Here is a 15,444-nt window from a genome sequence, read left to right as displayed (position 1 = left end):
CAGAGTGGTTTGTTCACACGTGTCTGGCAAGTAGAATAAATAGAACAATAAACACTGATTATTCAGACATGAAATAGCACCATGCTGGCCTATTACAACATCCCATTTTAAAGGGTGTATCCCTGGAGAAGGCTTGTTTAGTATCACTCATTTGGCAGGTGAATCAAAGTGAATACCAGGAGGTTGAAATCCTTGACAGAGGTTTAAAAAGTACAGATTTGGCAAATGTAATCAGATCTGACTAGTCAGAATAAAGACCAGAAAAAAGAAAAACTGCTGGGCAGACAGATGTGACAGTGGTTTCATGGCAACATAAGATCAACAAGTCACAGACTTTAAAGTAATAAAAACATATGGCACAGAAGAAAACTTTACGATGGGCCACTAAACATCTGTCGAGATAAACATCAAACTTTTCATCCCGCTTGGAGAACATCTTCAGCAGTTTCAGTAAAATCTACAATCACACTGACAAACGTGAACAGCTCATTACAAAGAGGCTGACAGCGAGAGAGAGTCCTCAGATATCCATCTGGATCGGTGGAGGTGAGGAGAGAAAAACTTAACTTTGGCACACTGAATGAGGAGAGCTGGCAGAGACGTGAGGACCGAGCCTGCAGCTGTGTTATGGCAGTGTTCGGATGAGGTTGGGCGGTGATGGGGGAGGGGTTGCACACACTCATAGCCCTTTGTTGAAGTAAACCCTCTCCACTCCTGGGTGGCTGGCACGGATTTTCTCCTGCAGCTCTGGCTCCAAGCGGCTGACTGACATAGAGCTGGATTAGAGGGCAAAAAAAAATAAAAGGGGTTAATGGGTCAAATGCATACAATGTGGGCATGTAATGCAACCTTTTGGGCAGAAAAAGACTCATGCACACTCTGCATATATTCACATAATAATAAGACTATTTACTAATAACTTCAAAATGGTTCACTCACCTTTTCTGAGGGAATAAAGCACAGCAGAGTGGTGTGGCAAACACAAGGCTGAAAAACAAGAAACGGAAATGATGAACTCACATGTTTTTAAATTGAAGACCTCTCAAGCTCACTGAGATTCAAATTTGCAAATTTTTGGTAGATACACCAATGGTATCAATTTAAAGCTCTTATGTTGCTTGGTTCTTGAGTTATCGCATTTGCAAACTTACGTGTCCACACCGCCTGGCCAGGTGATAACAATGCCCCATCAGCTTATTATAGATGAGTGGTAACAAAAGCCCCCCAAGAACTACATCTCAGACTCTGCAGGCCTCAGTCAGCATGTTAAATTTAAGAGGTTCATGACAGCACAATTAGAAAAAGACTGAACAGGTATGGTATGTTTGGACAGGCTTCCAAGAAAAACCCTGTTCTCTTTAAAAAGAACATGGTAGCTTAAGTTTGCAAAGTTGCATCTGAACAAACCTCAAGCTTTCTGGAGCAACTCAACCACAACATACCAGCACACCTGATACCAACTGTCAGGCAGGATGGTGGAGGGCTGATGATTTGGAGAGCCTGTTTTGCAGCATCAGGTTGTAGAAACCCTGCAGTCACTGAGTTAACCGTGAACGCATCTGTATACCAAAGTGTTCTAGAGTCAAATGCTAAAGCTTGGCCTAAACAGTACAGAAGTAAGCACAGAAAAAAGGTGCAATGGCCGAGCCAAAGATTGACTGAAATACTGTGGCATTGTGGCTTTAATGAATGCCTGCAAACCTGAATGAACTGAAGCAACGCTGTAAAGAAGAATGGACCAAACTGTTTACATAAACTCACACATTTAAACAGACACACTGCTGTGATGGTGGGGGCTTCTATAAAACATGGTTATCATTTCAAATAATGATGTAAATGTCCACTTATCGGGAGCTTATTGAGGGGAAATACTGATATCAGTCTGATACAAATACAAGTGCTGGTACTGAAATTATTGGCATTTAGATCAATCTGCCCACCTATAATCTATAACAGGGGTCTCAAACTCGCGGCCCGGGGGCCAAAATTATTTGAAATTTAAAAAAACAAATAAGACACTACATTTTCGGAAATATTTGTGGGTGTTTTCTTGTTTGGTTCGTTGTTTTTTTTTACTACTTGAACACTAAAGTGGCCCTCCAATGAGATGACAGTGGCAGCAGCGGCCAACCAGTCATTTAAGTTTGAGACCCCTGCATTCTAGCCTGCATTCTATCAGAAGGCCACCAGATGGCGATAGCTCTGAATTTAGAAATCTCCATGAAAAGCTTTCATTCTTGACCTCTTGTGAACACTGCTGAGTTTATGGGATGAATCACTTCTTCAGGGGCACATCATATAAAAAAATGAAACCTATTCTGTAAATCTTGGTCGTACCATGTTTCAAAATGGAGGATTACCTAAGATATGGAAATCACACACTCATGAGCTAACTAGCTATCAATCAGAGCCAGAGTCCGTGTCACATCCATTTACTGGCAACCAAGATGGCAGCGACAAAAACGTTCATCTCGAAGCTTCAAAATGGGACTTCAGAAACCAACAGGTGACGTCACACCTTCAATTTACGAGGGGCAGCCAAGAAGAAAGTCTGCATAAACGGAGGGCAAATACACTATCTGTAAATGTGTTGAAGCACTGATGAACACCCAGCTGAGGTGTACTGTAATTTAATCCATGTGGGTGCAGAAACATCTGCGCGTTATTTAAGTAATAAAGCATATAATTACACTTCCATTACACATTATGGAAGTGAAATAGCATTCTCCTAAAAGGAGCCTGCTTCCCCATTTTTGTGGATTAGCTTGCAGAATGTGGTCCTGATCACAGTCATGTGAGTTACACGTGACTTTAACTGGTCACACTCAGGGCTCGTGAGGCAACGCCGAGTAGGAAGCATAAAGTGCAAAGCTGGGATGATGTGCAAGTCATCTTTAAAGAAGAAAAAAAAGGAAGCAGCAGATTCAGTTTCATATGAAAAATAATTGAGTTACTGAGCCACACACAGGCTAAAGCATCTTTATATCGTTATCCACTAAGCTAACAAATTTAATGAGGGCATTTTATTAGGGGCATTACATTACACTGTAAATGGAAGCATTTATCATCAGTGTGATCTTATATTATGATTGTGGGGTGTTTGTAGTAAAAAGAAGACTGCCCATGATGGTGAACGTATCAGGTGAACTATCTCTGGCAACTCACCAGAATCCCACCAGGCCGACTTGAATAGGTGCACTCATCCATGGGAACCTCTGAAAAAGGCCAGGCAGAAAAAAATGAATGAGAGACACAAAAGCGGCAGAGAATTCCCATCCGAGAGCGGCCTCATGCACTCAGGGCTTTTCGTCTCTCTAATGTGTGATTATAAAAGGGAGCCAGGCAGTTAATAATCGTCTAACTTGCTGACATTTAATGCAACAAATGCATTTCTCAGTTTTTGTCTTAACTCGTGTGCTTACCCTCAGAAAGGCCTTCTTTTCCAAATGGTTCATTAAAAATGGGGGAATAGCTGAAAAGAGAGCAAAATGGATTGTATTTCTGAAATTAATAATAATATCTGAGGCCAGATGTTAAAGTGAGAAAACACTTCCATACCCATTCCTGGAGAAGCCATGAGAATCCTGGAAACCACAACCTGAGAGATCGCCTGCTGCGCAGCCTTAGATGACTCTCCTAACCTGTTGTCATTTTCATCCGTTATAGGTATACCATGCTGAAGTTCTCTGAAGACAACAAGCAAAACTGGTTACAGTTCTGGAGATAGATGAGTGTGAATGGTGAATACTGTGCATAATATGCATGGAAATGCACAAGAGCTCCTGCTGAAGAACCTCGAAACTGAAATGAAATACAGCAACAGCTGGGAAATAAAGTGGATGAAGAGGCTGTGTAATGCATCTTACTTCCATAAATTAAATGTCGGGAAACCTGTTTTAAATGAAAACAACTGAAGTTTTCTTATAAAAGTGAAAACACTGATTGCAGTTTCACTGCATGCTGTAGACTCTGAACAGTACATGTATGCATGTATCATGTCATGGGGACTCCACACAGATGAACGAACTCCCCGTTCTTCACATTAATAAATCAGAAACAGCGATGAGCAGACACATATTTATGATTTCATTCAAGTATGGAAATCTGAATGTATGACCTGAAAACACAGAACAATGACACCTTATAGTAGACTACACATTTTCAGTCATTAACTAGTTGCTTATTAGCATTTATATCAGTAACCTTTTTGCACTTCTTAGCACCTTTGTCTGCACGACAGCCCATTAGGTTTTCCATCAGTAGCCTTCTACTTACTGCTTACAGATACTACGCATGAATATGATCTTAACAGACTTTCCTATGCAAATAATACCAAAAAATATCTTTTAAACTGAGAACATGTTCACAGTTCTATAGTGAAGTCTGGGCCTGATTATCCAATGGTGTAGAGGGGGCCATGCAAGAGGCAAAACCCACCAAAAGCTTAACATAATTTTATTTTCTTAAACTTTATATCATGAAAACATATTATCAAAAGCGTGGAGAGATTATTTTTTATCACAACAAAATGATATCATTGGTAGAATACAGTAGTGCAGTAATAGTAGTTTCTCCCCTGCACTACAGAGATTAGCAGTCACTCCCAAACTCAGCTAGCTATCCTGCATACAGAACTTACAAAACAAAGGAAACAAGGAGAAGTCGAGGTATCAAATGAAAAAAAGCGAATGTGCAAGTTTTAGGAAAATTCCCATTTCTTGTTCAACATATTCAGAAGGAAAGAAAATAAATGGCTCTTAAGTTTGAAGTTGCTGAGACTTTAAAGCAGGGTGACACCCAAGTAGCAGCACCTCACAATCACAGTGGATTTATGATCTGAAACTCTGATTGGATCCAAATAAAGAAACCAGGTGGGCCTCATCAGTGAAAAACCTGCTGCAAGCATCCAGGAAATATTTCTGCTTTCCCTGCATTATTATTTTTTTCCAAAAAAGAGAAAAAAAAACGTTATAACGATTCCTTTTATAATTAGAGACATCCCAAATGTGTGCTTTTCCAGAGAAAAGCTTTCTGAGCTCTGCTTATGCATTAATTACTGTTTTAATACCCATCCAGGAGCAGGGCTGTGAATAAGAGCAACAGACAGAGGGAGAGACATTAAAAATAGCATTGTCCTTATAAAAACATGAAACAGCTCTGACTGCTTGATTATTCATTATCATTTCAGTAAGGTGCAGTGTTCTCCATTTATAACTATTCCTGTATGACATGTCTAATGATTGAAGAAAGGAAAACGAATCATCAGAACATCAAAACAAGCTGAGCCCAGGGTTCGTAACCAACTTGGAGTTTGACACTATTTAACACACATGAAACTTCCCTGCTCTTCTCAACTTGTCAATTCATTATAGCACAAAAGTACTGCAGTTAGGAGAACTCAGGACAGTTTAAATAATGTCATCAAGTCAGTGTGTCTCTTTATCTTTAGTATACATATTGCATTAAGAGTGGATGGACAGATGGACAGACCAGTGATCTTTACCTTTGTCGCATCAGCGGGATGTTGATACAGTTAGCAGCAGCTACAGCAGCAAATGGAACAAACCGTCCGATCAGAGGTGAAACGTGCTGCAGCAGGAGGAAAGGAGGAAGCTCAGATGTAAACATAGCTTGAAGAATTCACACCAATATCTCAGATGCTTTACAGAAAGGCCTTTCTGCCACAAAGTCCAAATAAAAGCTTGCATGACAACATGATTACTGAGCGTGATGCTCTAAACAACATGGGCTTTCAGTGAGAAACAATTAATGTGTGGCTAACTTCATGCCAGCACCCCCACGTGTCTGAAGTCAAAGCATTAATAGGAGATGTAGGATGGGGTTAGATGAACTGATACCTTTGTTAGTGCATTTAGTCCTAGAGCGGTGGCAACTGCCCCCGTGGTGGCAGACACATAAGCTGTGCCAAGCTGACTGCGAACAAAAGAGGCACCGGTCACGTCAAACAAACAAAAACCACCGTCCACACCAGAACTGTTAAATTAAAGGGTTAATATGTGCCGGCATCAGCGCCAAAGCAGCTGCCTCTTACCCGACCGTTATGGGAGCGTCACCACTCCTGTTGGTGTAATTCACTATTGCGTTGAAAGACTGATTGATCCACTGCCAGAACAGCACAGCAGGAGTTGTCCTGTAAATTGAAAATACAGTTTTAAATCATTAAAAATGTGGATTACTGTGTAAACAGATATTTGTACTCCCCTGTGTAGGAATGCCATCATCCAAACAAGCATCAATAACAATGGCTCCTTCTATACAAGCAAAAACAGCGATGCTGCATGTGCTACACCGGCCCTGTGAAACTTTAGCAGCAAAATTTAAACCAGCATGTTTGAATTTCCCTCGATGACATGCTCTGCTACTTAATAAGAAGCTATAACAGGCTTGGGTGTGGCTGTGACTGTCTGACAATTAACTCGCACATGATCTTACTTGTAAAATGTCATCATGCATCCAGTGATCGTCATGTTCATTGGAACCTGTGCCGACATGCGGCCTATCAGGATCATCTTCTCTCCAGTGTCGGGATGGAAAGCTGAGTCAAAAACATACTTGGCTCTCCACAGTTCATCCTCCGTCAGCCCTGGAGAGACTATACCTTCCCTGCAAGACAGCAAGCGTGTAAAATCATATTACTCGTCTTACAGTGGCACCGAGTTTACAGCCTGTTTCTGAAAAACTGAGCGGGCTGGTTACCTGTAATCAGTGATGATTTTGTGTGCGTGTGCTAGTTGTTCGTTTGTCAGGAGGATGTTCCTGGGATCTGTGACGGTGAAGAAATGTTTAGCCCGACCCACAAATGTGCTCTGGTCCCAGCGGGGCTCCTTGATGTTTATGGAAGTGGATAGCTCGGCTGCCATTTTTATCTGGGGAAACAAAACGTTACAGGTGCAATTTTGCACATGGTGATACTTATCATAGTCGTTTTCGGTTCCACACTTATATTCCTGGACTAGAGCAGAGTGGCTGTGCACGATTCACAGTTTGAAATAATCCTGGGCAGCGATAAAATAGATGGATGGACTGCTACCATGTCTCTGCTATATTTGAACCCTCAAAGTGCTTTCTACCACAAGTCCCATTCACTCATTCACACACACACACGTATCTATGCCTAAGTACTTTCAAACATTCACACACACACTCCGATGAATGCATCTTGGGCAACTCGACGTTCAGTACCTTTTCCAAGGATGTGTCAACATGTGGACCGGAGAAGCTGGAAATTGATTCACCAAGATTCTGATTGGTACACAACCCACTTAATACCACCTTCTAAATGTATTCACTCCCTTCAACCCAACTTCTGATTGGCTTCCCCTGGCAAACAGAAGGTCTGAACAGCAGGTGCATGGGGATGACATCATACACAAAAAAAATTTACTAGCGTTCAGAGCAGTCTAAAGTCTGAGTTAATGCCTCATATGGAAAGGCAGGACGAACAGGTCGAAGCATTTCCAGGAACCTTCTTGTGAAGTAATTATGAAATAATAACACTGAAGTAAAGCTCCTTTTCACATTTACAACGTTTTCAGGAAACTGGCTGAAACTATTCCAGGAATCCAGGGCCCTGCTCCAGCACTCAGCAGAGGAGTTAGCTCCCCTTCGGGCTTCATTTCTCTTGCAGACAAAAGTCAGCCAGGGAGGACTGACGGAGCACAATGCTTCTTTTGCCACGCTGCTAATTCAGCATAATGTGGCTAAGTGAGGGCTGACCTAACAGGAGGACTGCGAAACACCAAATTGCAACTGGGCACACACACACCAACTCCCAGACTGAAAAGCACCCTGCATGTATAGGACAGCTGGGAAAGTGGCATTTTTAACCAAAAGGTTACAAACTGAGTAAAGTCTGTGGCTTTATTTGCATAACTGGGTACTTACTTAAAACTTTATTATATTAATTAGTCTGAAAGCAGACAGAACTGGCTTGCAATGGAAAAACACCAGTGGATGTTTTTTGTGGATGTGCATGCAGCATGCTGTTCCAACCCAGCTTGATCTGGATTTGTTCTTTGCCTCAGATGAACTACTGTGAGAAGGCATGCAGCAGCAATGAACTCGAACTGAAACATGGCTGCTGGATCGGCACTAAATAAGAAATCTGTGCAGTACAGAAAGCATGCTGTCGCTTTAAATTGAATTAAACTCAACGGGGGTTCTCACGAGATGTCAAAAAGCCTTCAGTGGCCCAATAAGACACTAAATTGATACTGGAAATAGGTTAAAGGGCACTTCCTGGCCTCAAACCCCCGAGTTAGGGCGAATAATATGATGCCAAATCAGTAATAAATGCGCTGTGAAAGGAGTGAAGTTTGTACCAACACGGCCTTTGATCCATAAACGCACAGCTGCTTCTGCCCTCACTCTCAGCCAATCAACGGCGGCCTGCGTGGCTACACATTAACCTGCAATTCACAACAACTCCTTACAATCAATTATGTTATTTATCCCACATATTTTAACCCCTGTATCCTTGTCAGCCTGGTATGTGCTACACTAGAAAACGCCGCTCTGTGTGCGTGGTCGCAGGGTAAACATGCCCCCTGAATAGATACGGTTTGTTGTCCAACCCGACGTAGACCAGTTAAATCTGGACTGTAACTGGAGGTGTTTCTGTGATCTGAAGAAGAAAAAAAAGGCGCCAAAATCTTCCCCTCAAAACAATGAAAATCAAGGTGCGACCGTTTTAAAAATGCCAAATTAGCCACTACATCTGTCCAGCCCGTTAATTGTCCAGCTGTGCGCCCCAGATTCAACTAGTATCAGCCTGCCACATCCACACACCAGCAGTGGGCTTCCCAAGGAGCAAAAAGCTGTCTGATCACTGCTTGACACGTCGGACACACAAAGCGCACACGGCACAAAGCTGTCGGTCCATTTTGGGAAACGAGCACAGGTTACTTACTGCACTGTGGTCTCCGGAGGTCCGCAAGAGGAGTCCCTGAAAGGCTGCGGCCAGCTAATTTTCAATGCAGCAGTGTCAGCTCGGCCGGAGGGCGCACAGGAACCGCGAGGGGCTTTACCGACAAAATAAAAGCCCTGCCTCGCTTATTACTAGGGAAAAACATCTTATAATGACAGGAAAAAACACCCAGTGATGATCCAATCTTCCGCAAAGCAGCAAGCGCTGTGATCAGCAGTCTGAGGGGAGAAACTGAGCTGCAATCCGCCAAATCCTTTAAATCATGCTTTTATTTTTAGCACTACATCCGCCAGTGCTCTGCGAACTATCGCTACATTGATTTTACAGGCAGTAAATAATTAATATCTGTTAAAACTTGGAGGATTTCCACACATGCACGTGTAATAAACTGATATTAATAGTGGTCCATGACATGTGGAGGAAAATTAAAGCAAACGAGAGGTTATTTGGTTAATATCAGAAATGCATAATAAAAGTAAAACATCATGCTGCAAACAATGCCCTACCTTTTTCATGTTAAAAAGACTGTGCAAAAATCCTGTATTAGAAATTAAATAAATGAGAAAAACAGATGTTAAAATGACCAGTTTACTGCAAACAGTCCACTCACAATAAAGCTCATTATCAGTGTCTGAGCTGATCACCTGCACCGATTTTGAGTGTCTGTTTCCATCTAGTGGTCACTCCTCGGGAATAATGTTATAAGCTGTACAAAAGGGGAAATAAATGACACAGCAACTCCAGTTTTAATTTTTTTTTTATAGCTGTGAGTGCAAAACATTAAGTTATATTATTATTTTTATTTATTTTACATCTGATGCCATTTGTAGCAGTATTGCCTAGTTAAATGAAACACATTAACTCCCATATGAGACAGCAGAAAGAGAACTACTTACACTATAACGGGATATAAAAAGAACAAAGTTTGTCAGTGCCATGTGATAAAAATCAAATACAAAAGTGCAAAGAGAACATACTCGTTTCTATCATCTCACAAAATAAGCACTTTCGCTTCGGTTACAAAAAGAAAAGAGTTCACATTGTATGCACTGCAACCTTTTGTTTGAGGCCATGCCGAGTGAAAGATGCAGCGTATATACTGTATGTGGCGACACACTCTGCTTATCAACATCTAGTCGTTATTCTCAGCGTTAGTTCATTCATGTTTCCTGACAATCCAGCGGGTATTATGACAGTATTGTTCATAGTAGCAATCATTTCTAGCAATTAAAACATCATGCACAGAGAGGAAGGAGTTAAAAGGACGGTGGTGTTCATCTAGACGTTACAGTTTCCATTTTATTGTAATTATGGCACACAATTTCAGGGGAGAGGGATTGAATGCTTCTTTTCCCCAAGCCTCTGTGCAGCCCATTACCGTTCTCAGCAGTGATCTTTACAGGAAATAGTCCGGCGTACGCCGCGTCACGTGGGGCTCTCCTCTGCGTGGTGCAGGGTCAAACTGTAGGCTAAAACAAACAAAGGGCAGGGCTCCTCGTCATCTCATAGACTGAATAATAAGGTTTATTTATTTAAGTCTGCAAAGTGAGATTCATTGTTTAGCCAGCTATGTCAAGCTGTGTCACAAAGGTAGCCTGGCTAAATCACCATGGTAACCTATGCTGAATGCTCAACCTGGTCGACAGCAAGTTATGTTCTATCGGCTGAAAGTGGCACATTTTCCCTGACTCTTTTATTTACAGTAAGTTTATTATAGATTGTTAAACCGCTGTTAACCTAAAACCACTGAATGAAGTGCAAACATTCCCGATGCATTACCAGCAATGTACATGTAATTATTTATGCTGAATCCAGAATGCACACCAGGAATATTCGTTCAATCAATAACATTAATTAATTAATTTGATCTGCCAACAAACTAAAGGGATTTCCCCGTCTGCTTCATTAGGCTATAAGACAGTAACCTTTAATGCTTAAGGGATCCAGTTTAAAGTGTCAGAGCTCTAATGTGCACCCATCACCTTAGAAATGAACAGACAGCAGCACTGAGACTGCACTCAGCCATAAAATTATTAACTTGAATTAAAATGTTTATTTTACTGCTCTGTGCACTAAATTACTAGATTATGTTCTTTATAGACTAGTCATCACCACTTTATCATTATCATCTGATAGCATCAATGACTGAAGTAGGTAGCACTCACGGAGATCATTTTGTGAGGAAGAAGAGTCATATGACATAAGGGGTGACTTAACAGCGAAAGTTGATAACCAGGTGTTGCTGAGCCAGCTAAAGTAATGAAAGACTGGCTTTGTTGAACTTTGTACGTAGCATCCCCCCTCATTGCAAAAAGATATGTTTGCATTATTAGACATGACAAACTTTACTTACAAGGAGTATTTCAACGTGTCATCAAGCTCCATGATTGCTGCCTGGTTTCCACAACGATAGCAATAGTTTGGTGCGCTGAAGATCGTCACTACATTGCGGTCGTGGCACCAGTTATAACCCTAAATCAAGACATCAGCTGCATGTTAGCTATTTTATAGCCACTGACTGTGAAGGGTACATCTGACGAAGAAAAAAACAGAATTACTCGTAGCACACAAACAAAGTCAGAGTACCTCCATGACCAGCTGGTGGGCTCTTGAAACCAAAGTGAGGCCGTTTGCGTGGTTGAATGTCTCAGAAATGTCCTGCCCGAATGTGTAACCAGCACCACGTGGTGATATGCCCCAGCCACCGCGGTCATCGGGATCTGACCATAACAAGTCACACATTGGACCCTGAAAGGTGAAGGGAACGCCAGTGTTGTTTAGTCCAACTTCTATTCAGTACAAAGAAGAGAGTTAGCATACAGTGATTACCTACAGACTCCATGGTGAACTTTCTTGAATGTGTATGCTTACACTAAAGCAGTCAGCTGGGATATTTCCCAAATTAATCTCTAAACATCAGTGGGTTATGACAGCATTTACGTAATCTGTGTTTACCTCATGAGGAACCTCCTGCAGGCGATCCAGCGCTCTGATGTGTTCCAGTGTATCTATTGATGGGGATAATCCTCCATGGAGACAGAATATCTTTCAAAGAAGAAAGATGAAATAAACAACACATAACAGCTCAGTGTACCTGTCCTTCACGTTGTGTCTGAAAACACAACATTACCTGGTTATCTACCAGCGCGGTAAGGGGAAGATAATCAAACAGATCTGTAAAGTACTTCCAAACGTTGGCATTTCCATATTTCCTCAAGCACTCGTCGTAAAAACCGTACACCTGCGTGATCTGTCTGCTCTCGTGGTTTCCTCTGAGAATTGTGATCCGTTCGCGGAACCTTACCTACGAAGAAAAGCACATTTGTAATAGAGGTTTGGTGCATCAATCCAAATATCAATACGGGTATCAGATCGAAACTAGCACAATAGGATGGATACTTTGCTTCTATCCTCTAAGGTCAGTAAATTTATAAACATTCATCTCACAAGTCATGGCACACTGCTCTCCCCTCAATAAGCTGTCTTTATACATTAAACATATCCGTTATACTGGCTCTGTGTTTACTTGGTATTGCATCAATACCAAAATTTGCAGTTCTGCACAGCATTAATTCATTAAAAAAAATTAAATCCAGATCCATGTTAAGATTACTTTAAAAAAATACCTTAAGAGAAACCAGAAGTGTAACAGTCTCCACAGAATAGTAGCCTCTGTCAACATAGTCTCCCATGAAGAGGTAATTAGTGTCTGGAGATTTCCCTCCAATCTTAAACAGCTCCATCAGGTCGTGAAACTGTCCGTGGACATCTCCACACACTGTCACTGGGCATCTCACCTCCTGCACATTGGACTCTTTTGTCAAGATCTCCTTGGCCTACGCATGAGAACCAAGAAAACAGGTTAGCATGTACCAGAATGTGGTGCAGTTTGGGAGCCTGTGGAGTAAACAAGTCATTAATAAGCCAGATGTCAATATTCCTGCTTTTATTTAAAATCAGATTATTAAAGAGTTTTCTTGTGTGCTTCTGTCAGTGCACTTTAGGACAAGCAGTGGGCGTAGGTAGGGAAAACATTCGCAGGCATCCCCCCTCCATCTTCTCGGCTTGTCTTAGAAATCCACTGCATGCAGCTACAGTCAAATGGTGTGCTCCTGTAAGGCCACATGCAATAACGTCTGAGTCCAGGCAATATTTCTATTAGAGGAGCAATTCAGGGGGGGCGTACGGGCTAAGCGTCGGCTAGCACTGCGGAAAGCTAATAATGTGGGGTACTAATATTAAGTCGCCTGGTAAACCTCACCTTTTCGCAGAGGACTTTGACCTGATTCTCTGTCAGCTGCTTGCACTCGTTCAGTTGTTCGATCCATCCGTCCAGCTCCTTGGTGAATGACTTGTCGTCCATGCCTGCTTTGCCGTCAGCTAGCGAGCCGACCAGCTGTAAAATTCCTCGGGAAAATATCTCGCTATTTCGTTACGTTTCGGTGTCCCTGCTACGCTACGTCCTACTGACTGACTCGCTCTGGTGTATTCGCAGCTAGCGCGTGCATGTGCGTGTGCTCGCGCGCGCGTATGCTCCCATCCAGGGGCGGATAAGAAGTTTTCTTAGGGTGGCATGGAAATCAAACGGGGTGGCAAAATCACAGCCATTTCTTTACCCATGTGCAGGCAGTGGTGGTTTTTCATATGGGCGACATGGGCGGTTGCCCAGGGCGTCATCGTGGCGGGGGTGGCATCATGGCATCCGCAAAAAAAAGTTGCTTGCACCCATGCTGCCCCGACATCATGCCAGCGCATTTTGAGGATAACATGGGCACTGTTTGGTTTTCTATTGCCCATTTGCGGGGAGTAAAGGCACCCTCCGTTTGCGAGGTGCGCCTGCTGCTTGCCAAACAGGGAGGAGAGGGGCAGGGCGGCGGGGGATTCTCTGGCTGGCTGGAGTGCAATAACCAGCTTGCTAAATAAAACAAAATAAAAACAAACCAACAAACTAGGGCCGTCAACGTTAACGCCGTCATCACGATTAACATGATTAAAAATTTTAACACAATTAATCCATTTGGAGCGCAGAATGACTCAAAATGCCTGAAATGTCTCTGTCAACACATTTCGGGCAGTTTGTCCAAAGTTTGTCAATCTTGCGCTCCAGATGGGCTGATTGCATTAAAAATTTTAATCACACTAATCATGACAACAGCGTTAACGCATTAACGTTGACAGCCCTACAACAAACAGAAAAACTGAAGATATTATGATATAGACTTATAACTTGCACCGATGTGTTTTCTAAATTCTGTCACACACGTACACATAGCCTGCTTGCTGCTGCTGCTGTGCTGAAGTCTCACACACACACACTTTGAGGTGGCGGACTGCTTCCAAATAGTGCACATTTCATTCATAATATTGTTAATCCAAGCCCATTATGTATTAATTATTTTTCCTGGGTTGTGTGAAATCCCAGAAAAAAAGACCCTATACAAGGTGTATGTCTATTAGTTTCTGTTGTGGGGTTGGGTGTTAATACTGGAGTGCAAAATTACTGATGGAAGATGGACAAGAAAAGGTCAAAGCCATCAGGTTCTCAGTTTATAAAAAAAAGAGAAAAGAAGAGGAGAAATGAGCAAAAGATACAGGTAAGCAGATGTGTCTTTGGATAATGGCAGGTATTATGTATCCTGAAACAAGATAACATTCATTAGTAGGGATTGGGAAAACTTGTGTTTACCTTTGTTAGCCACTTGGTAGTAAACAGTAGACAGACAGTTGACACTGATGTGGCTTATTGAATGTTTTGGACTGTGTTCAGCATAATATTAATTAGCCATTAATTGGAAGAGGTGTATTATTGATTTGTCTGCTATTGTCAGTGTATGATGAATTATAATGGCTGTTTGTTGACCATTTGTGTACTCTTGCAGAAGGAGTGTTCGCCCAGAGCACCAAACAGGCCACGAACGCCCTGTGTGCAGGTGTTACATTCTGTAATATGTGTTATATATGGTTATAATACATCAAGTGCTCTAAGTATACACGTTTCATATAAACATAGTCTGTAACTTTCTGTAACTTTCTTTAGCCCATATTTCAGTTACATAAAAAATTGAATTTTGATTTTATGTACAGTATAGCCTATATAGTAAATAAGCATGTAGCCCAATAAGTATAAAATCCAGAAGCTACACAAAACGAGGTGGATCAGTTAGAAATACAAGTTTAACTTTTCACACTCTTTTTATTAAATAATCAAATTGTTAAATGCTTTAATTTATACAAGATGTCAAAAATTTCCACTGTCATAAAGACTTTTTTTTTTTACACAAAATTTACTGGTTTAACCCTCTGGGGTCCAGGGTATAATTGGTCGTTTTTGATTAGTTTTGATTTTACCTCTATATTTCAACTGTTCATCTTGCCTTGTTTGGTATCATGCTTTTCAGCACAATCTCACATGTCGGAATTTAAAGTTATTTTTTCATTTTGACATACTGTATTAACACAACTGATCTAAAATGACACAAAAACCCCATAAAATCCAA

General features: G+C 41.6%; 2 protein-coding genes across 3 annotated transcripts; both read right to left on the bottom strand.

Annotated features, from left to right (window-relative positions):
• Positions 1-628: 628 nt before the first annotated feature.
• Positions 629-9,146, bottom strand: sfxn1 (sideroflexin 1). 2 transcript variants are annotated; one of them, XM_003455170.5, is made up of 11 exons: positions 8,930-9,146; positions 6,718-6,887; positions 6,454-6,624; positions 6,053-6,151; positions 5,859-5,934; positions 5,504-5,589; positions 3,559-3,686; positions 3,423-3,472; positions 3,166-3,215; positions 940-987; positions 629-776 (listed from the first exon to the last, which is right to left on the bottom strand). In XM_003455170.5, exons 2-11 carry the CDS (start codon positions 6,879-6,881, stop codon positions 680-682), a joined length of 969 nt encoding a protein of 322 aa, XP_003455218.1. In that variant the 5' UTR covers positions 6,882-6,887; positions 8,930-9,146; the 3' UTR covers positions 629-679. The 2 variants fall into 2 exon arrangements, with proteins under 2 accessions (XP_003455218.1, XP_005467875.1); XM_005467818.4 differs by lacking the exon at positions 8,930-9,146 and adding an exon at positions 7,204-8,879 and having other exon boundaries at positions 680-776.
• Positions 9,147-9,687: 541 nt separating this feature from the next.
• Positions 9,688-13,481, bottom strand: LOC100705713 (serine/threonine-protein phosphatase 2A catalytic subunit alpha isoform). Its single transcript, XM_003455171.5, has 7 exons — positions 13,209-13,481; positions 12,574-12,783; positions 12,078-12,251; positions 11,903-11,992; positions 11,534-11,695; positions 11,301-11,419; positions 9,688-10,416 (listed from the first exon to the last, which is right to left on the bottom strand). The coding sequence occupies exons 1-7, from the start codon at positions 13,308-13,310 to the stop codon at positions 10,344-10,346; spliced, it is 930 nt and encodes a 309-aa protein (XP_003455219.1). The 5' UTR covers positions 13,311-13,481; the 3' UTR covers positions 9,688-10,343.
• Positions 13,482-15,444: the final 1,963 nt, after the last annotated feature.

Source organism: Oreochromis niloticus, linkage group LG2 (genome assembly GCF_001858045.2).
Source record: "Oreochromis niloticus isolate F11D_XX linkage group LG2, O_niloticus_UMD_NMBU, whole genome shotgun sequence".
Lineage (NCBI taxonomy): Eukaryota > Metazoa > Chordata > Actinopteri > Cichliformes > Cichlidae > Oreochromis > Oreochromis niloticus.
The sequence above is the reverse complement of the archived record's forward strand: the minus strand, read 5'-3'. Positions and strand labels throughout refer to the sequence as shown.